The sequence below is a fragment of the Bos indicus x Bos taurus genome, chromosome 10, assembly GCF_003369695.1.
Source record: "Bos indicus x Bos taurus breed Angus x Brahman F1 hybrid chromosome 10, Bos_hybrid_MaternalHap_v2.0, whole genome shotgun sequence".
NCBI classification, from domain to species: Eukaryota; Metazoa; Chordata; class Mammalia; order Artiodactyla; family Bovidae; genus Bos; species Bos indicus x Bos taurus.
This window is the reverse complement of record NC_040085.1, coordinates 30,307,162-30,329,857: the sequence shown is the minus strand read 5'-3', so window position 1 is coordinate 30,329,857 and position 22,696 is coordinate 30,307,162. Positions and strand designations below refer to the sequence as shown.

General features: G+C 46.1%; 2 protein-coding genes across 11 annotated transcripts in view; one reads left to right on the top strand and one right to left on the bottom strand.

Annotated features, from left to right (window-relative positions):
• The window catches only part of SPINT1 (serine peptidase inhibitor, Kunitz type 1), a 14,006-nt gene extending 13,503 nt beyond the window's left edge, over positions 1–503 (bottom strand). For 5 of the 8 annotated variants that reach the window (XM_027553551.1, XM_027553555.1, XM_027553556.1 and 2 more), the window contains exon 1: positions 198–290. The gene's annotated coding sequence lies outside the window, so the exon portion shown is untranslated. Of the gene's footprint in view, positions 1–197 lie in introns of all 8 variants that reach the window. The other 3 variants (XM_027553552.1, XM_027553554.1, XM_027553553.1) reach the window with 3 other exon arrangements.
• Positions 5–22,696, top strand: PPP1R14D (protein phosphatase 1 regulatory inhibitor subunit 14D). Of its 3 annotated transcripts, XM_027553565.1 has the most exons (6): positions 205–292; positions 1,149–1,609; positions 12,115–12,373; positions 21,903–21,986; positions 22,140–22,172; positions 22,381–22,696. In XM_027553565.1, exons 3-6 carry the CDS (start codon positions 12,122–12,124, stop codon positions 22,444–22,446), a joined length of 435 nt encoding a protein of 144 aa, XP_027409366.1. In that variant the 5' UTR covers positions 205–292; positions 1,149–1,609; positions 12,115–12,121; the 3' UTR covers positions 22,447–22,696. The 3 variants fall into 3 exon arrangements, with proteins under 3 accessions (XP_027409364.1, XP_027409365.1, XP_027409366.1); XM_027553563.1 differs by lacking the exon at positions 1,149–1,609 and having other exon boundaries at positions 5–292; XM_027553564.1 differs by lacking the exons at positions 1,149–1,609; positions 12,115–12,373 and having other exon boundaries at positions 5–292.

Genomic DNA, 22,696 nt, shown 5'->3' with positions numbered 1-22,696 from the left:
GCGAGAGGGAGGGGACGGAGGAGGAGACATCGGATCAGCCGAGAGACTTCCAGGGAGGAGGGCCGGCCGGGAGGAAGTGAATGGGAGGACCGAGGAGCACGAACATCCCGGGAGTGAAGAAGGGCAGGCGGGCCCGGTGCTCCCATGCACACTTCGGTGACCCCGCAGCCGGTCGGACGGCTAAAGAGCTCACGTACCCGGACACACGCACCGGCGCAGAACAAAGGGCCAGACATGCTCCGAACCCGCTCCGCCTCCTCCTGGCTCTCCTCGGCCCGGGTTACCTGCGCAGGTGAGTGGGGTGGGGCCGGGCCTGCCGAGGTTCCGGTCCAGGTTTCCTGCGCTGCTCGGACCGCCGTTTCCGCCCGGGTGTCGGGTGCTCTGGGGTTCCGGCACCTCCACCCGTCTAGTTTCTGGTGAAACTGAGTCAGTGCGGCCGGGGCGGGGCGAACATTAACCCCGGCGTCGCCGGCCCCGCCCACGCCCGGTGCGCCCCTGCAGCCCGGGCTTCCGGGCCGCCTACCCCCAATCCCTGCCATCTTCCACCCTGCTTCTGCAATCTGGTGCCCAAACAGGCTCAGAGGCCGGCGCGCCCTGCCCCGGTCCCAACCTCGCGGGGCTCCATGCGCCCCAGAAGTACACCCCTATCCCTGGAGGCCCAGACACTTCGGGAAGGGCCGACGACGTCTGGCACCCGAAGGTGGGTCAGGTGCTCAGAGACGCCCGACTCCCTTTCCGGTCCGGGCTAGCATTCCCAGACCCAGGCCCGAGGCGCTAGGGAAGGGGCTGGGGGAGGAGAAACGGGGGAAAGCCCGACGCCAATGATTTCGCTGTCGTGGTCAGCCCTCGGGAAGTCATTTCCATCTTGTGGCGGGAAGAGATCCCATAAGCTGTGTGGCTGCCCCTTTGATAACTGGAATTCCAGATGCCTGCTGGATTATTACCACCTTTGCCAGCTCTGGAAATCCTCCTTTCAGTTACAGTTGAGAAACAGATTTCCCCGGGCCAGGTTAGTGGTTCCTTTTGTTTTGAGGCCCTTCCTCATTTTGTACTAACGTTTCCGTTCGGGTAGTTGTCCGAGCTGACTTAGCTTCATTGGTCAGACGATGCGTTCTCTAGAGCACAGAATTTCTGTCCTCTCTCACCAGGTGGGGTGCTCCTGGTCAGGAGCTGGTTCTTTGTTTCAGTAAAATAACATCCTTGGAAGCTAGAGGTTCCGGATCACCAAAGTAGCTGAGCCTTCACTGAGCCCTGGACTCCTTGAAACCAGGCTCATTGCTTTTCCTGAGTGAAGAACTCCTCTTAAAGGCCATTCTTTACAGAACAGCGTTGGTCCTGTTAATGTTCTCCTCAAAAGAGATTCCATACCGGACTTCCCTGGTAGTACAGTGAATAGAAATCCGCCTGCCAATGCAGAGGTCACAGATTCAAGCCCTGATCCAGGAAGACTCCATATGCCAGGAACAACTAAAGCCCACGAGCTGCATCTAGTAAACCTGTTCACCTAGAGTCCGAGCCCCGCAACGAAAGAAATCGCAGCAGTGGGAAACCCTTGCACCACAACAGAGAGTGGCCCGCAGCAATGAAGACCCAGCGCAACCAAAAATAAGTTAATACAATTTTTTTTTAAAAGAGATTCCACACCTTCACGATGACTTAACAAACCCCAGCCCAATGGGAACGGTCTTCTTACCCACTAGATCCTGTAGCCAAACCTCAGCCTTTTTCTTAGCTTAACTGCAACATTCCCTAGCTGCACACATTTTGGGTATGGGTATTGGGTGTGGGAATCTGGAGTCTGTCTCCCCTCTGAATTTTCCGTTTTTTTCCACTGCCCCAGGCATGGTGGGGAACATGGATGATATGCTGGGGAATGAAGCTTATGATTGTGTAGTTAGTGGAAAGAAAGAATTTTGTTGAGATTTGATTCCTGCTTCCTTTAATACCTTATACATACAAAAATCCTAACACAGAAGACTTACCCTATGGTAATATTACTACAGATTAATCATTACTTCCATCATATATACCATTACAAAAACCTACATCTGATAATGCCCAAAACCTGTTCCCAAGTATTTCCCACACATTGCCCCATTCAGTCAAAACAAACCAAGATAGTAGGTACTAATTTTAATCCCCATTTTACAAATGAGCAAGCAGGCTCAGACAGGTGGACAAACTTGTTAGGTCACGTGACTTTGGTGGTGGAACCGGGATCGGAGTTCAGGCAGGCTAAGTCCACTGCTTTAGCACATAAATGCTGTGCTTTTACTGCACTTTCAATTCTGACTTCAGCTGGAAATTCCACACTCAGCTCAGATCAACTTGCCTTGAAAATCAACAGATTTTCAAGTGGGGATCAGCCACCATTTGAGATGCCTGCTGGGTTCCAGACACATGACATCTGTGACCTTCTAATGCTCACAGTAGCTCTGAGAATGGTTTTTACTTTGCAGGGAGGCTCACTAAATTCCACCTAGGTAAGGTAGTGAAGAGTGGGAGGCAAGATGCTATAGGGGTTCAGCTTGTGGGCTTCAGACTCAGATTACAGGGTTTAACTCTTTCATCAGCCACTTACTGTCAGTGTGGCCTTTGGCAACTTATTTATCTCCTCTGTGCCTTAGCCTTCTTGTATACAACGTGGGACTTCCTAGGGTTAGTATGAGAATTAATGAGTTAATACAGAGAAAACATTTGACTCTGAGTGCTCAATAAATGTTACCTGAAAAAAGCGAGAGTCAGAATTTTATCTCAAGTATCTCAGACATCAAAAACTACTCTTTGGGAACTTCCTGGTGGGCCAGTGGCCAAGACTCCATGCTCCCAATGCAGGAGGCTCAGGTTCGATACCAGCTCAGGGAACTAGATTCCACATGCTGCAAGGAAGATCAAAGACCCTGCGTGCCGCAAGACCTGACACAGTCAAATAAATATATTAAAAAAAAAACAACCCTACACTTTTCACACTACCTTATGCTGGTTCTTACATCCTAAAGAGAAAAGCTACACATGAAGGGAAAAAGACTAAGTTCACCAAAGGGGTAAAGGTGATGGCATTTGAATGATGAAAATATGGGGTAACATTTTCTTTTTTCTAGTTTAGCAATTATTACCAAAGTTTCTTTTGGTGAGCTTGAAGTGTTTCCATGAGAAAGAGAAAAATACATCATGACAGCTTTCACATTCATATTTAGCCCCGCATTACTTCTTTTTCCACATTCTCTCCTCATCTCACCGACCCAGCCACTTTGTCGCAGTATCTCTGTTCCCCTTGGCTTTCCTTGGGCTTCCCTTGCAAATGTCCGGCCAGCCCTGGGTGGTGGCAATCTTCTTCGGTAACTGCTCACAGACATCCCGGCTTGTCTGTGGCCACTGCTGCCCTAGTTTTGGGCTCTCTACCAGCTTGCAGATGTACTCCAGGCCACCCTGCACGTGGCATGTGGTTCCCTCCTCCAGCCCTGCCCTTCACCTGTTCAGGGCCTCAGTGACTCCCAAGAGCCTCTCTAGCAGTATGTACAGAGCCAGCTATCCTCTGGGTGGGTTCATAAACTTTGGTTTATGGAGAGGCAGAGAGCGTCAGAGCTATTGGGGATCTCAGTTAAAGCCCTTCCCCTTACATATAGGAAGCTGTGTGTCCTATATAGGCCCAGAGATCGGTCTTTGGTTTGTTCAGAGACAAACAGAGCTAGCATGTAGCAGAGGCCATCTCTACACTTCAGGTCTCTTGACTGCCAATATTGGGCCCTTTCTGTGATTCTGACTTACTTCCTACAAAGCATTTCCAGATGGTATTGTTTTCTTTTCTCTCTCTCTCCTTTTTTGGCCATGCTGTGTGGCTTATAGGATCTCAGTTCTCCAACCAGGGGTTGAATCTGGGCCATGGTAGTGAAAGGCCAGAACACTAACCACTAAGCAACCAGGGAATTCCCCCAGATGATATTGTTTTCTGATTGTACATTGCAGGCCCAAGGGAGCTGTCCAGGTGAGTTAGCTTTTTTGTTAGGCCACGTGGTTCACACTCCCTATATGAACTTGGGGAAGAGAAAGCCAGGGTTTATGCTATAGGCTTCCTTCTTATTTGCACCAGTACCAAACACTGATGTTAGGAGTGGGTGGTTTGGTGAGAACATGCAGTCCTTAACACCATACTAGAAAAGGAACACTGAATGCCTTGTCTTGGATGGTGGTCTGGTGGTTTCTATAAGTAGGTTTAATGAACTATCTACAAAGACCGCTATCAACGATGTTGGACAGGCCCTCACCTTCCTTGTAAGTGCATGCTGCTCCTCCCACCAAGAGGTGGTGTCTACCTTTCCCTTCCCTTTGAATTTGTAACTTGCTTTGACCAATAGGACAGAGTAGAAGTGGTGCCACGTGGCTTTCAAACCTCAGCCTTGTGGCTTGCATTTTCCCTCTTAGAACCAGTTGTTGGGTAAAGAAGTTTGACAACCCTGAGGGAGAGAGAGGCCACCGGAGGAGAGCAAGACCGGAGGATGAGAGGTTGTGATGGGAGAAGGAGGTGTCTGGCTATCTCACAGCCACCCCCGCTGAGTAGCTTCATTAAACCATTGTTCGCCTTTAGCCCCAGTTGACTCGCTCCAACAGAGATTAGCTACACCTTCAAAGCCCTGCCCATGTTGCAGAATCATGAGGAAATGTGTTCATTTTAAGCCTTTAAATTTTGGGATGATATCTGTAAGCAGATAAGTTAGGGAGTCCCTGAAGAAAGAGAATCAGGAATGGCATTCTTGACATAAGAGAAGCCATTGTGGGGAATTCTGTGGTGGTCCAATGGTTAGGGTTCCTGGCTTTCACAGCCAGGGGCCCAAATTTAATCTCTACACAGGGAACTAAGATCCCACAAGCTGTGCAGAGCAGCCGAAGGAAAAAAAGAGAGAGAAGCTATTTTGGCTGAAGTTATCTTGTGTTCCCTGATAGCTCAGTTTCTAAAGAATCAGCCTGCACTGCAGGAGACCCCAGTTCGATTTCTGGGTTGGGAAGATCCCCTGGAGAAGGGATAGGCTTCCCACTCCAGTGTTCTTGGGTTTCCCTCATGGCTCAGCTGGTAAAGAATCCACTTGTAGTGTGGGAGACCTGGGTTCGATCCCTGCGTTGGGAAGATCCCCTGAAGAAGGGAAAGGCTACCCACTCCAATATTCTGGCCTGGAGAATTCCTGGGTTGCAAAGAGACATGACTGAGCGACTTTTACTTTCATCTTGTGACCTAAGCCTGGCCACAGTGCTTGCCCTTGAACAGGTCTAGGTAACAAGGATCTTGAGGGAACAAAGAAAGAACAGAGAAGACAGTCAAACAATAGTCCTGTGATAAAGCAGAGTCCTAGTTCCTCCTCAAGGAATATACATAATAATTTATCTTTGACTCCAGCTGGAGTTAATGCCCCCACCCTGGTGGAGGACAGAATAATGATACTGACCCTCCTGACTTCAATCCACCAAGACTTGGATGCCTAAAACTTCGCCCTAATTCTATGCAGAATTTTCTGCTCAAGCCTCTTCCTAAATATGCGTATCAGTTCAGTTCAGCTCGGGCTTCCCTTGTGGCTCAGCTGGTAAAGAATCCGCCTACAATGCGGGAGACCTGGGTTCGATCCCGGGGTGGGGAAGATCCCCTGGAGAAGGGAAAGGCTACTCACTCCAATATTCTGGCCTGGAGAATTCCATGGACAGAGGAGCCTGGCAGGCTACAGTCCATGGGGTCGCAAAGAATAGGACACGACTGAGCGACCAACACTTTCAGTTCAGTTCAGTCGCTCAGTCATGTCCGACTCTTTGAGACCCCATGGTCACAATGCTTGCCCTTGAACAGGTGTAGGTAACAAGGATCCTGAGTGAACAAAGAAATGTCAGAACAGAGAAGACAGTCCAACAATAGTCCTGTGATAAACCATATGTATATACCCTTAGCTCAAAACTTCCCTAATTTTGCTGTTAGGGGAGAGGCTGCTTTGAGAAAGTTCCCTGGTCTCCTCCTGACTTGCTGCTATTGCTGTTGTTTAGTCACTAAGTCATGTCTGACTCTTTTGTGACCCCATGGACTGTAGCCCATCAGGCTCCTCTGTCCATGGGATTTCCCAGGCAAGAATACTGGAGTGGGTTGCCATTTCCTTCTCCAGGGCATCTTCATCGTCACCCAGGAATTCAACTCACATCTCTTATGTCTCCTGCTCAGGTGGGTTCTTTACCACTAGTGCCACCTGGGAATCCCCAAGGCAAGTAATAATTTGACTTGCTGCCGCTAAGTCGCTTCAGTCGTGTCTGATTCTGTACGACCCCATAGACGGCAGCCCACCAGGCTCTCCTGTCCCTGGGATTCTCAAGGCAAGAACACTGGAGTGGGTTGCCATTTCCTTCTCCAATGCGTGAAAGTGAAGAGTGAAAGTGAAGTCACTCAGTCGTGTCTGACTCTTAGTGACCCCATGGACTGCAGCCCACCAGTTTCCTCCGTCCATGGGATTTTCCAGGCAAGAGTACTGGAGTGGGGTATTACTTGCTGCAAATAGTAATAAATCCTTCCTTCTTCCAGTCTTTGGCTTGATTGTTTCTGTTGGCTTGACAGCCACTGAGAGGCAAACCCATTTCTCCGATAACAGTTTGTTTTGTGGAAATAACTGAAACAGAGGGACAATATATTTACAGAACAATTTTTAGTATTAATTATCTGATTATCTGGAGAAGGAAATGGCTACCCACTCCAGTATTCTAGCCTGGTGAATCCCGTGGACAGAGAAACCTGGTGGGCTACAGTCCATAGGGGACCAAAGAGTCGGACATGACTGAGCGACTGAGCACTAGCACATCTAATAATTATAGCTAAATAAGTTGTATTTTAATGATCTAAAGACCAATAATTCCCTTGATAATGCAGGGCCATGGAGAAGGCAATGGCAACCCACTCCAGTACTCTTGCCTGGAAAATCCCGTGGATGGAGGAGCCTGGTGGGCTGCAGTCCATGGGGTGGCTGGGAGTTGGACACGACTGAGCGACTTCACTTTCACGGATTGGAGAAGGAAATGGCAACCCACTCCAGTGTTCTTGCCTGGAGAATCCCAGGGATGGGGGAGCCTGGTGGGCTGCCGTCTATGGGGTCGCACAGAGTCGGACACGACCGAAGCGACTTAGCAGCAGCAGCACTGCAGGGCCAAAGAATTTTGAGGAAAGTAATGCAATATTTGTCAAGGTGAGGCCACTGTCATTGGTTTAATCTTCATTTAAAGGAGACAAGCCCCCTCAGATACTGCTGCAATCCTCAAAGGGCTTGATTTATTTGGCCGTGCTGCACAGCTTGTGGGATCTCAGTTCCCCAACCAGGGGTTGAACCCCAGCTCTCAGTAGTAAAAGTGTGGAGTCCTAACCACTGGACCACCAGGGAATTTTCTAAAAGGGACATTTTTGAAGAATTCTGCTAACGTCAAAAACGTTCACAATAGTTCAGTGTGGTAGATAACCTCTAAATGATCACCAATGATCCATACCGGCCAGTAATCATGCCTGTGTGTGTAATCTCCTCCCTTCAGTGTCGCTGGACTTAGTGATTGGCCTCTGATGAATAGAATACAGCACAGCAAGTCATGGGATGTCACTTCCTAGATTAGGTTACAAAAAGACTGTGACTTCCATCTTACCTGTCCCTCTGCCTCTCTCAGCGCCCTGTGTCTGTTGGAAACCAGCTGCCATGTGGTGAGTAGCCCACTAGAGATGTCCATATGGCAGGGAACAGATGTCTGACCAACAACACTGGCTTGTGCTGGCTTGCACCCTTCTGAGAACCCCTGAACCAGAGGAGTCGGCTAAACCACGTACTGAAATTGATATAATAAATACCCATTGTTTTAAGCAGGCTTTGCTGGTGGCTCAGAGGTAAAGAATTGCCTGCCAATGCAGAAGACATGGGTTCGACCCCTGGGTTGGAAAGATACTGTGGAGAAGGAAATGACAACCCACTTGCCTGGGAAATCGCTTGGACAGGGGAGCCTGGGAGGCCACAGTGCTGGGGTAACAAAATAGTTTGACATGACTTAGCGACTCAACAATTGTTTTAAGCTGCTAAATTTAGGGGTAATTTGTTATATAGTAATATATAACTGGTGTGTGCCCAGTCGCTTCAGTTGTGTCCGACTCTTTGTGACCCTAAGGACTGTAGCTTGCCAGGCTCCTCTGTCCGTGGGATTCTCCAGGCAAAAATACTGGAGTGGATTGCCATGCCCTCCTCCAGGGGATCTTCCTGACCCAGGGACTGAACCCAAGTCTCCTGTGTCTCCTGCATTGTAGGTGGATTCTTTACCCACTGAGCCACCTGGGAAGCCCTAACATATTCATTAATTTAAAAAATTAGGATATCAAACTATAAACAGTTTATCTGGTACAATCTTTCAAGGAGCCTCTAGAGTTTCCCTAGAAGTGGGGTGGAGGGAAACACAGGGTGGTCCAGGGGGCATTCCACTGCAGGTGGTAAGGGTTCCATCCCTGGTTGCGGAACTAAGAACCAAGAAGCATGGTCAAAAAAATTTTTTTTTTACATAAGAAAAAGAAAGAGAACATCTAGCTCTGATGGGGCCTGCTTGCTGCTGATTTTATTCCACCGCTGGACCCAGGCCTGGCTGGGATAGCAGGGCAGACACCCTCGCCTCTGCCCAAGCCCGCACCCTCTTTATTTCCCCACCCTGATATGAACCTGTGGTCCTGGTGGTTTTTATTTTCTTGAAATTTGAGTTCCCTTATCTTGGGCAAACTTATTGATGAGTGGTGACATGCATAGGTCAATGCTGAGATGAAAGAATGTAAATAAGGAGACTTATACATAAATAATGGGCATTACTCTTTCGTGTGCCATCGAGCGTCTCTGGGGCTGTGTTGTGTGTTCCTGCAGAGTCTTACCAACGCCCAGCTTATAGATGAGGAAATATGCTCAGAGAGGTCCCATGTATGAACCTGTGTTCCTGTATTGGCATTCATGGAATTTGCATGTTCCAATCCATCACCAAGTTCTGTTAAATATTACCCCCTAAATAGCTCTCCAATCTGCAACTTCTCACTATCACCAGCAATACCTTCCCCAGTCAGGCCCTACAGCAGTGGTCTCCCCACTGACCTCCAGGACTTCTGCACCCTCTGATCCTCTCTCTATTCAAAATCTGAACATGTCAGTCTGCCCAACCACCCTGGCTTAAGATTTTGCAGTGACTCTCAATGCTCTTAGGATAGAGACAAAACTTCTTACCATGGTTCACAGGGCCCTAAGTGGATAGATCCACCCTGTCTGCCTCAAGACTCACTTCTGCCTCCCTCATCTCTTTAAAAATTTTTATTTATTGGCTGCACTGCACAGTTTGTGGAATCTTAGTTCCCTGACCAGGGATCGAACCTGGGTCCACAGCAGTGAAAGCACTGAGTTTTAGCCACTGGACTACCAGCAGATTTCCCCTCCCTCCTCTCTTTGTTCCAGCTCTACTGACCTTCTCCAGTCCCTGGTGCTTACCCTCATCCTCCTGCCACAGGGCCTTTGCATATGCTGTGCCTTCTGCCAACTCCCACCTCTCCCCTGTACCTAGTTAACTCCTACTTATCATTCAGAACTCAGTCCAAATGTTACCACTTGTTAGGTCATACCCTCTCTAGACATTCTATATCACCTCTTACCTTTTCTTCAGAAAAGAAATATAGTTGCAGTTTTACATTTATTTGATTAGTTGATTAATGTTTATTTTTACACTAGACTGTAAGTTCCATGAAGGCTGAGACCGTGTCTTTTTTGGATCACCAGTCTCCAGTATTGAGCATAATGTTTGCCTACCAGAGGAGTTCATAAAATCTTTGTTAAATGAATGAGTTAATGAATGAACAAAACCATGGGCTCTTCTGATCTGGTTCCTTTTCCTGAATGGGCTCTTGAACCCTTCAGGAGACAGAAACAGAATGGGGAGGAAACTATCATAATAATGCCTATCACACTGTGTAACATGTCATCAAGGTAGAACAACTGAGTCTACAGGCTGTATTTTAGAGGCCTCCCTACCCCCTTCTTATTGCCACCTTCTTCCAAAGAGGGTCAGGAAGGAAGCCACTGCAGAGAAATTCCAGAGCCAGCCTTTGATGGACAGAGCCTCACCGGGAAAGCAGGGAGGATGGGAAGGCAAAGAAAGGAAGAGAAAGGATGTCTGTTGAGAAAGTACTTTGTATTGAACATCATGCTAAATGTTTACACACATCATCTCATTTAATATTTACATATATATTTATTTGACTGCCTCGGGTCTTAGTGGCAGTACATGGAATCTTTGCGGAGCTCAGACCATCTGTCATGGTACTCCGGCTTTAGCAGTTGGGGGCTTCAGTATTTTCAGCACATGCTTAATTGCTCTGCAGCATGTGAGGTCTATAGTTCCCCGACAGGGATTGAACTCATGTCTCCTGAATTACAAGGTGAATTCTTAACCACTGGACCACCAGGAACGTTCCCACCATCTCATTGAATCCTCTTCAAACTCCATTTTGCAAATGAGAAAGCAGACTCAGGTTGTGAAACTGGAGGGTTATTAGACCAAGGCGGGGCAAAGCTGAGTTTGAACCGGGATCTGTCAGCCTTCCTCTGAAGCCTGGGTGTTTCTAGGCTACCATCCTGGCTTCCAACCCTCAAACACCTCCCCAACCCGGTTAACTTAGGGCCTAGAATATCACCATTAAAGACTCATCAATTGGTTTTTGTCTAAAACTCTCTTGTAGGTGTCACTGTATGAGAGTTGAAATTGATAAGTTGGAGACAAATTCAGCATCACAAAGGCAACCACTCTAAGACCCAAAAAGAAATTAGTGAAAAAGAAATACATAAATAAAAATATGAATGTAGCAAGTAAAGGGGATGAGGGAGTATGAGTGAGGGAGCTAATTTCTTATCATTCATATTAGGAGACAAGAGATACTGTCTAAAATGGACAAATTGGAATTTCCCTGGCAGTCTAGTGGTTAAGACTCTAGTCAGAAAACCAAGATCCCACATGCCACGCAGCATGGTGAAGAAGATAAAAAATAAATAGAATGGACACATTTATGTTATTACACAAAGAGATAATGGTGATCACAGGAGAACTAAGAACAGAAACTGTTGGTAGGCTGCCTCTAGGGGGTGGAGCTGGGGAGAACAGAGAAACTTTCATTCTTTATTTGTCCTTCTTAGCTCTTCATTAAAATATATATATATTATATATATAATATATATTCTTCTGTTGTGTAACTTTTCTAAAACGTTTGGAAATTTTTATTACAAAAGACTGAAGAGACAAAAACACCCTTCCTTTAGCATGCAAGTCTGTCTTGAAGTAGTAGTCCTTGACACCGGGGTAAATGTTAGGTCTACAGGGTTCCTCAGTGGAACCTCAGTCAGGGGAGGGTCATGTGGTGATAAACATGGCTTTCTAAGCAGTTGCCTCTGGGGAATGGGCTTGGGAGACAAGTTCAACTCTGCAAACACACAGGGCCAGGGGAGTACCTGTTCCCTCACAGTCTTAAAGGCAGCTAACACTCAGACACAAGAGGATGCTGCCCCCACGAGGGCCAGAGATCACCACCCCTCTAATTATCCCTGATGCAACTCTGCTCTCAGCAGCACCACGCTCTGAGCAGGAGCCCTTGCCAGCCAGGGACCCCACTCCTGAGGATCCCTGTGAGCGTAGCTTCTGAAGGCCAGTGGATCTAGTCCCAGGAAAACGCGGTGCTAAGGTCTCTCTGGTGAGTGTGACTCAGGTTAGAGCCCCACACCCCTCAGGACCCAAGGGCCTCTTCCACCTCCGAGGCATGGCACCCTCTTGACCTTTGTTCCTGTGTAGTTTATATCCCTGTTTTGCAGCAGCTGCAGAAAGGAAGGCTGGGGCACAGCGCGGGAGTGCCACTTACTGGCAGCCTGGAGCCAGGAGCCTGGCATTCCCAGCACCAGACAAAGGCCAGTTGATCTTTGACCCCCGCCCCCCCAGAAGCCTTGGCCCTGCCTCCACCCGCCTTTCTTTCTTTCCTGCTGGCCTCTCCCTCTGCTCTCGCTCCTCATTCCCTGGCTTTCCTGCTCTGACTGGCAATTTTTCCCAACTCTTTGCCCAAACCAGTCCTTCCATGCTGTCTTCAAGCCCTGCTTCCTGCACATCTCCCAACCCGGACAAGGAGAATCCAAGTAAGAAGGTCCACTGGGCTTCTGGGAGGAGGAGGACATCATCCGCAGACTCCGAGTCCAAGTCCCAGTCCGACCCCTTCCGACCCCGGTCCCGGAAACCCAGCCGGCTGACGGTGAAGTATGACCGGGGGCAGCTGCAGCGCTGGGTGGAGATGGAGCAGTGGGTGGACACCCAGGTTCAGGAGCTCTTCCAGGTGGGTAGGACCTGGCGGGCCTGGGGACTGGAGGGCACAATAGAAGTGTTCTATGGAGAGGAAGCTTTTCCCACAGGCAAGGCATGGGTTCGCAGTCCTGAAACTGGCCTCCCATTGGTCTGGGCTCTGCCTCCCACTCTATAATCTGGAGCAGGTCTTTTAACATCTCTGAGACTCAGTTTTCTATCTATAAAATGGGGCTATCAATGCCTGTTGTACCCCTTTTGTAGAACTTTTTGAGGCTCAGATGAGATGGTAGAGGAATATTTGTATTTTAGGTCTGTATTTACTTTCATCCTCAACACACATACCTGTCTAGTGCAACGCTGTTCACTCCTGTAGCTATCAGCCATGTGCAGCTATTTAACTTTAAACTGATGAAAATTAAATGCAATTAAAACTTCAGTCCTCAGTCACACTAGCTACATTTCAAGTGCCCAATACCTCCAGGTGACTAGTGGCTACCAAGTTGCCAGGACAGATACAAAACCTTTCCTTCATCTCAGAATGGATAGTGCTGGAGTAGAATGTCAGAGTGACCAATAGTGACCGCTGATATGAGCGCCTGACCTAGCCTTGGCCCTGGCTCCGACTGATTCCCCTCAACCACATCCTGGGAGAGCAGCATTTTATTTACCTAGATACCTCCAAATCGAGATCCTAGTGTAGTAACAAAGGTTGCTCCAACAAGAATAACATTTTGAGCACTTAACCATACGCTAGGCACAGTGTCCAGAACCTGCCTTACGTTATTTCATTCAGCCCTCCCCACAAGTCCATTAGGTAGATTCTGTTTTGTTGTTGTTTAGTCACAAAGTCCTTTCTGACTCTTTTGAAGCCTGCCAGGCTCCTCTGTCCATGGGATTTCCCAGGCAAGAATACTGGGGAGGGTTGCCATTTCCTCCTCCAGCGCATCTTCCCAACCAGGGATCCAACCCAAATCACCTGCTTGGCAGGCATACTTTTTACCACTGAGCCACGTGGGAAGCCCAGATACTGTTTTACTGTGGAGGAAATGAGGACAAGGCAATGGCAGCCCACTCCAGTACTCTTGCCTGGAAAATCCCATGGATGGAGGAGCCTGGTAGGCTGTAGTCCATGGGGTCGCTGGGAGTTGGACACGACTGAGCTACTTCACTTTCACTTTTCACTTTCATGCCCTGGAGAAGGAAATGGCAACCCACTCCAGTGTTCTTGCCTGGAGAATCCCAGGGATGGTGGAGCCTGGTGGGCTGCCGTCTATGGGGTTGCACAGAGTCAGACACGACTGAAGCGGGTTAGCAGCAGCAGTGGAGGAAATGGAGGCTTAGAAATGTTGAATAAGTAGCCCAGGGTCACACCACTAGAGAGCCCTGGGACCAGGAGCTGAGCTGGGGCTCTGCCTGTAGCGTCCGAATGTTTATTCACGTAGCTTAGTGGTTCCCCCAAGTTCTTCAGAAATAATTCAATGCCCCTGTTGCACTTCAACTAAATTTCAGTCTACTGGAGTGGGGCCCAGGCGCTGGTCTTTTTCATAAGCTCCACTGCCGATCCTAGTGTGTGGCTAGCAAGAACCTCTGCACCATGCCAGAGTCCTCCTTGTCCACATGCCATGGTCCTTGTTTCTCTCCTTCCTTACTCAGGTCCTGTCTTTTTCTTGGGGGACAGCAAGGGTTTGTGACTCTCCCAGGTAAGAGCTGTGTCAGTGGTCCTGCAGTGGGGGTGGGGAAGAGTGATACCCGTGGCCCAGGCTGTCTTGTCAGGCTCACTGTGTCATGTATCAGTTTGGTCCAGGTGTTGACAGTGTCCCTGGCAGCACTTGTGGAGGAGAGGGAGATGGCTTGGAGCTGGGAGCAGGAGAGGCAAGCTTTCTTGGCCCGTGTCTACTCTGACTTTACTGGACATTGCCCTGCCCTTCATTCCTGCCAGCACCCTGCCTCTCTGGGTCTGTTTCAATTTCAGATTGTTAGACTTGTGGATAAAAAGTCTCATATTTCAGACACCTCAGGGCAAATCCTTCCAGGCATTAGAGAGAGACAATAGCCAAAGAATCTTGTTTTGCAAGATCAAGGCAGGGGAAAAGCTGTAGAATTATGAGCTCATAAGGTTAGAAAACAGGACATGTGGGAAGACTGCTCCCAGGAAATGACTGGAATAAAATACCTGACCTGTGGTTGCCATGGCAATTGTCCAAAGGTGCCAGGTGGGAGTTCCTGTCCTAATCTCTGCTCTTTTCAGCAGGAAGCAGGCAAGTGGGTGGGAAGCACTAGGTAGAGGCTGGTCACCTTGGGCAGGGATTGAGGCAACTCAGTCTTCAGCTTACCCAGCTTCAGTTCTACCTTCATAGAGTCCCTCTCTACCAGCTGCCCGTCTACCCCTGGCCACATGCCCACCCTGGATAGCACTGCTGGATTGGTTCCAGGAGTAGGTTGCATTACTGCTTTTAGTTTAGTTTAATGGGACCCAACCTTCCTTTGTTGAAGGGCCCCACCTCTTCTCACTGGGTGTGCAGCCTGTTTTAGGGTCTTAAGAAGAGCCAAGTCTGGATTCAACAAGGCAAACTGACTTGGGGCCCTGGAGCTCCTGTTGTCCAGAAATGATTGTGTAGATTCGGCTTTTAAGCAGGGACTTAAACACTCGTGAGCTTCTCCTGTTTAACACTATGCTCCGGTTTGGTTACCATCCCCTACTTCCTGTCTCCTTTACAAGGCCCTTTAATGGATTTGTACTCAGAGCCTTTGCTAACTTTCCCCCTTCTCTTCCTATCACTATTCAAACCACTGTAATCTACAAACCACTGCAACCTGACTTCTGTTCCCACCACTCTATTGAGACCTCTTGGCAAAGTCGAGGATCACTACCTGGGGGGCTAAATAGTGTACATATCAGCAGGGGACACTGTTGACCACCCCAGAGTTTTGAAACATTCCTGTCGTTTCCATGACACAGCCCTTTTGATGTGATGACATTTTAAAAAACAATCTATTCAACTTACAACCGTAAAAATGTACTGCCTGTGCCTCCCGAGGTCTCTCTTGAGTTCCTGGGTGATCAGGGATGACCCTCCACTCTGGCTGAGTGGACCTTGATTTATCTATCAGTCCTCTGTGAGGTCAGGTAACTGTTCATTTCTGTGCCTGCCGTGTCTCATAGTATCTGGCCTCGTGAAGTTTTACCCTCTGAATGTGTACCTTGTGTTCAGCAAAAGCTCAGGAGAACCCTTCTGCAGACTTTTGGAGTCTCTTTCTTCATAACTCCCTCCTCTCTGGAACTTGTCCATTTACAGCCACCTCAACCCCAAACTCTGATCTCTGTCATATCAGTTTAGTATGACCACTGTGCTCTGCTTGGGATCTGCCTCTCTGCTCTGTGGTCTGGAAACTGCCTTCAGGATGAAACCCAGGACAATTGTAGAGTTTATCTCTTTCATTTCTCTTCTTTCCCAGGTAGTGCTGAGTTACCTGTTGTCTAAAGTCTGAGAACACTGTTCATATATTTTTGTCTAGTTTTCTAATTATTTTCTGACTAGTTACTTATGTTGAGAGAATAAATCTGGTCCCTGTTACCCCATCATCAGAAGTATAAACATCTTGTTAACTCCTACTCAGCCTTCAGGTCTCAGATTAGAGATCACTTCTTCCTGGAAGCCTTCCTAAACCCCGGTCTTGGCTAGGTTCCCCTTTCATGTGCTCCTATAATATCTCATCAGAGTGCTTAGCTAAGCTAAGTCACTTCAGTCGTGTCCGACTCTGTGCGACCCCGTAGACGGCAGCCCACCAGGTTCCCCTGTCCCTGGGATTCTCCAGGTAAGAACACTGGAGTGGGTTGCCATTTCCTTCTCCAATGCATGAAAGTGAAAAGTGAAAGTGAAGTTGCTCAGTCATATCTGACTCTTAGGGACCCCATGGACTGCAGCCCACCAGGCTCCTCCATCCATAGGATTTTCCAGGCAGGAGTACTGGAGAGGGGTGCCACTGCCTTCTCCTCAGAGTGCTTATCACCCTGTATTATAACTACCATTTTGCTTGTCAGTATCCCTCAGGAGAATATAAGCTTTTCGAGAGCAAGACCATATCTGCCTGTCTTGCTGTTATGGCCCCAGGACTCATCACAATGCTTGGTGCACAACATGCTCTCAATAAGGATGCATTTAATAAATGAATGCTAAATCAGATGAGCTAGAAACCGAGGAAACAAAGGAGAAAGTCTAGAGCTTAGGGTGAAAGAACTAACTTAGAATCCTAGCACTAATTTGCTTTTAAAAGGGTATAGAAGGACCAAAACTAGTAACAATGATTAACCATGGGCAGTGGAAGGAATGAGAGGGTAATTGAGGCATTTTTTCCCTTCTTTCTTTTCTAAATCAACTTTATTGAAGCATAATCGGCAGACAATAAAATGTGCCTATTTTTAGAGTAGGGGGTAAGCATTAGCTTGTCAAGATATGGAACATTTCCACCACCCAAAAAGTTCCCCCCAATAGCACTTACTTTTAAACAATTTATACAACCAAATTAATTAATGCATCTGTTTTTACTATGTCTCCTCAACTGCCCCTAAGATAGGTTCTTTGAGGGCAGGATCTTTGTTTTGCTCACCGAAATTCCCAAGGTCAGAGTGCCAGGTTAATAGTAGCCAGTGGACACACTTGTTGAATGAATAGATTCCAGATAATTAAATACTCAAATAGAAAAGGTAAAATTATCAAATATCTAGGAAAATGTAAGGTGACTATCAAATATTTACCCAAATCAGTATGGGAAGAACCTACTAAGCATAGAAAAAAAATTTTTTTAAATGAAGCAAAACTCAACCTGGAAAAAAACATTATTTCCAATTATATAATACACCTATTTCTCCAATGCCTCCCCCAAACAGTATATCCATGATATATGGAATGCTAGGGATAATCTGAATCAAAACAAACAAATAAGCTTCTTTAGTCAGTTAAAAAAACCCCTCAACAACCCCATAGAAAAATGGAGAAGGCAGCAGTTCTTGCAGTGTGTTCTGGTGACACCAGGGGTTCCCAAGACCTTTTCAGAGGGTCTACAATTATTTTCATAAATAATGCAATAAGTTGTTTGCCTTTTCAACTATATTGATATACGCACTGATGATGCAAATCAGTGGTGGACCTTGGCATGAATCAAGAAAATTGCACCAACCTATTCTAGAAGTCATGATCTTCCCCATCAGGCAACTTTCACTTAAGAAAGTCCCTGATGAAGCACTACAAAACCTTGAGTTTACATCTTAAATTTAAAAAAAACATTTTTATTAAGGTGTAATCAATATTCGTTTCAGGTGTACAATGTAATGACTTTATATTTGTGTATATTGCAAAATGATTACCATAATAAGCCTAGTTAACCGCTGTCTTCATACATAGTTTCAACAAATTTTTTCTTTTTCTAAAAATAATTTTATTTATTTATGACTGTGCTGGGTCTTCACTGCCGGGCGAGCCTCTCTCTAGCTGTGGTGCGAGGGCTTCTCATTGTGGTGGCTTCTCGTTGCACAGCACAAGCTCTAGGGCATCTGGGCCTCAGTAGTTGCAGTGTGCGGGCTCAATAGTTGTGGGTCCCAGGCCCTAGAGTTGTGGTGCAATAGTTGTGGTGCGCAGGCTTAGTTGCTCTGACTCATGTGGGATCTTTCCGGACCAGGAATGGAACCCTTGCCTCCTGCATTGGCAGTTGGATTCTCTTTTTTTTTTTTTTTTGACTGTGTTGGGTTTTAGTTGCGGCTCATGGGCTTCTCTCTAGTTGTGGTACCTGCGACACGTGGGATCATAGTCCCCTTATCAGAGATCAAACCTGAACCTGTGTCCTCTGATTCTGAAGGTAGGAAGGCAGATTCTTAATCACTGAACCACCAGGAGAGTCCCTGGCGAGCAGATTCTTTACCACTGAGCCACCAAAATTTTTTTTCTTGACAGGAGGACTTTTTTTCTTTTTTCAAACCCATGCTCCCTGCAGTGGAAGATTCTTAACCACCAGACCACCAGGGAAGTCCCAAGGAGGACTTTTAAGATTTATTCTTTTAGCAACTTTCAAATAGGCGGTACAACATTATTAATGCTAGTCACCATGCTGTGCGTTAGAGCCCCATGACTTATTTATTACTGGAAGTTTGTACCTTTTGATTTGTTTTACCCATTTCGCCTTTCCCCACCCCCACCTCAGCAACCACCAATCTGTTCTTTTATTGATGAGTTCTCTTTTTTTTAATGCCACATATAAGTGAGATCATACAGTGTTTGTTTTTCTTTGATTTATTTCACTCAATGTAATACTGTCAATGTAATTCATGTTGTTGCACATGGCAGGATTTCTTTCTTTTTTATGGCCGAATAGTTTTCCAGTGCATATGTATACACCACAGTTTCTTTATCTATTCACCCATCGATGGACGCCTAGGTGGTTTCCATATCTTGGCTACTGCAAATCAACACTGCAGTGAACATGGGGGTTCATATATGTTTTTGAATTATTGTTTTCATTTTCTTTGGATTAATATCCAGAAATGGAATTACTGGGTTATATGGTAGTTCTATTTTTCAGTTTTTGAGGACCCTCCATACCATTTTCCATAGTGCCTGCACCAATTTACATTTCTACCAACAGGGCACAGAGGTTCCCTTTTCTCACATCCTCACCAACACTTGTTATTTATTTTTTTGCTATCTTTATTTTAAAAATACATGCACATGGTAAATTTTTTAAAAAATAATAAAATGGTACACAAAGATGTAAAATGAAAAATATGTCTTTACTAACTTATAGAAACACTTGTTATTGTCCTTTTGATAATAGCTATTCTAACAGGAGAAGGCAATGGCACTCCACTCCAGTACTTTTGCCTAGAAAATCCCATGGACGTAGGGGCCTGGTAGGCTGCAGACCATGGGGTTGCTAGAGTTGGACACGACTGAGCGACTTCACTTTCACTTTTCACTTTCATGCATTGGAGAAGGAAATGGCAACCCACTCCAGTGTTCTTGCCTGGAGAATCCCAGGGACGGGGGAGCCTGGTGGGCTGTCGTCTATGTGGTTGCACAGAGTCGGACACGACTGAAGCAACACAGCAGCATTCTAACAGATATGAGGTTATATCTCACTGTGGTTTTGATTTTCATTTCCCTAATGATGAGTGATTTTGAACATCTTTTCATTTGCCTGTTGGCCATCTATATGTCTTCTTTGAAAAAAACATCTATTCAGATACTCTGCCCATTTTTAAAAATTAGATTTTTTTGCTATTGAATTGTCTCAGTTCTTTATATATTTTAGATACTAACCCCTTATGATTTGCAAATATTTTACCCTATTCAGTAGGTTGCCTTTTCGTTTTGTTGATGGTTTCTTTTGCTGTGCAGCTTTTCTCTTTTAATGACTCTATTTTTTATTTTAATAACTTTATTGTTTTAGGTTCACAGCAAAATTAAGCAGAAGGTGCTGGGAATTTCCATATTCTCCCTGTCCCCACACATGCACAGCTTTCCCACTATCAACACCCCCCTACTAGAGCACTAGTGCTCATGAATTTATATTGCTACATCATAACTACCCAAAATTCAGGGTTTATATTGGGATTCACTCTTGGTGCTATACCTTCTAAGGGTTTTCACAAATGTGTAATGACGTGTGTCTACCCTCCTGGTATCATCACGTAGAGTAGTTTGGCTGCCCTAAGAATCCTCTGTGTTCCACCCATTCACCACTCCTCCACTGTAACCCCTGGCAAACCACTGGTCTTTTTATTGTCTCTGTAATTTTCCAGAATGTCATATGGTTGGAATTGTACAGTGTGTAGACTTCTCAGGTTGGTTTCTTTTGCTTAATAATATGCATTTAGGCTTCCTCCATGTCTTTTTATGGTTTTATAGTTCATTTTGTTTTAGCACTGAATAATATGCCATTGTCTGGCTGCACCACCATTCATTCATTCATTTACCTACTGAAGGACATCTTGGTTGCATCCAAGTTTTGGCAATTATGAATAAAACTGCTATAAACATTCATGTGCAGGTTTCCGTGCAGATATATTTTCAACTCATTTGGATAAATATCAAGGAACACAAGTGCTGTTTTGTATGATAGGAGTATGTTTTGTGTTGTAAGAAAGTACCAAACTGTCTTCCAAAGTGGCTATGCCATTTTGCATTCCCACCAGCAGTGAACAGGTATTCCTATCTCTCCACAGCCTCATCAGCATTTGGTATTTTAGTTTGTTTTTGTTTGCCATTTTAATAGGTATGTAATGGTATCTCATTGTTATTTCAATTTGCAATTCCCTAATGAAATGGCAACCCACTCCAGTGTTCTTGCCTGGAGAATCCCGGGGATGGAGGAGCCTGGTGGGCTGCCGTCTATGGGGTCACACAGAGTCAGACATGACTGAAGTGACTTAGCAGCAGCAGCAATGACATATTATGTTAGCATCATATGCTATTTGCTATCTTTGTATCTTCTTTGGTGAGGCAGATATACAAAATTTCCCCCTGTTTTTAAATTGGATTATTACTTTCTTATTGTTGGTTTTGAGAGTTCTTTGTATATTTTAGATAACATCCTTTATCAGATATATCTTTTACAAATATGTTCTCCCAGTCAGTGGTTTGGTTTCTTACTCTCTTTACCTTCTTTCATTTTTACTTTTATAAACTATGTATTGCTTAAATTTTTGCAATGACTATAATAACTTTTAAAGTTAGCTTTATTGAGATATGATTCATATACCATACAATTCCCACTTAAAGTGTAAAATCCAAATAGTTTTAACTATCTTCATAGGTTGTACAACCACCAGTATGGTCTAATTTTGGAACGTTTCACTATCCATAAAAGAAGCCCTGTACCAGTTGGTAGTCACACCCCATTCCTTATCACCACCAGTCCCAGCCTTAGGCAACCACCAGTCTACTTTGTGTCTCTATACACAAACATCCTACTCTGGATGTTTCATACAAATCGAATCATATAACATGAAGCCTTTGTAACTGGCTTCTTTCACTAACATGTTTTCAAAGTTAATCCCAGTTGTAGCATGAATCAGTCCTTTATTTCTTCTTATTGCTGAAAAATACTGTATGGCTACATAATATTTATTTATCCATTCACCAGTGGATGGTCATTTGAATAAGAATAATGCTTTGAACTGCACTCATATGTGATTTTTACATGAATATATATTTTCACTTGTCTTGGGAATAGACCTAGGAGTGGAATTGCTGGGCCAAATGATAACTCTATATTTAACATATTAAGGAGCTGCCAAATTGTTTTCCAAAGCAGCTGTACCATTTTATATCCCTACTAACAATGTTTATAACTCTTGAAATTAAAGATACTCTTTTTAAAGAACCCTAGACTTTCAGGTAGAACATAGTAGGTGTTTGGTAACTGTTGAATGGATGGATGAATGGGTGGTGCGAGTAAGGAGAGGAACTGAACATGGAAAATAGAGTGGGAGATGGGTGAACCCAACTGCCTTTCACTCCAGCACCAGCTGGCTGGGCTCCTCTGAGCCCCATGTGGTTCCCAAACAGGATCAACCAACTTCTTCAGAGCCTGAGATCGACCTGGAGGCTCTCATGGAACTATCCACAGAGGAGCAGAAGACTCAGTTGGAGGTAGAATTGGGGACCAAGGGGAACCCAAGAACCCAGGTTCTGCTTCCCCATCCAGTGTGGGGAGAACCAGTTCAGAGGGGGAAATTCCTGGGAGACTGGGGACTCGTGAAAAAGTGCTGTGGCTCAGGGACCCACTCTGCTTTCTTCCACCAGGCTCTTCTCCAAAACTGCCCCCGCCCCACAGAGGTAAGGGATGCTCTGGTGGTCTGGGCTAAGAGGGGGCCCAGTGGGCCAGCAGCTAGTGAAGAGGAAGGTTTGGCCCTGGGTCCTTCTCCCCTTTCCCGACTTGGAGGCCATGGAATCAGGTGGAGACTAGGGGGAGCACTGTGGTGGGGTAGGTGTGACCCCATAACCTGATCTCATCCCTGCTTCTGCTCCTCTGTTTCTTTCTCAGCCTTTTATCTCTGAGCTGCTCAGTCAACTCAAGAAACTTCGGAGACTCAGTCGACCTCAGAAATAAGCCTTGTGAGACTAGCTTCATCAGCCTCAGCACTGCCCAGTCTGCCCTGAACCCCTGGATCTTCAGCTGGGTGGGAAACCACTCCCTGGGACCCAGACAAGGAACATGGAGAATGAGGAGGGACATTTGAACGCCACTGTCTGTGTGCAGCCACAGCTGGTTCCTGTCAGCTGCACTGTCTGGGAACCAGTCATGGCTGTTGCCCACTGCCTTCCTATCAGCCAAGTGGATAAAACCTTCAGGAACCCCA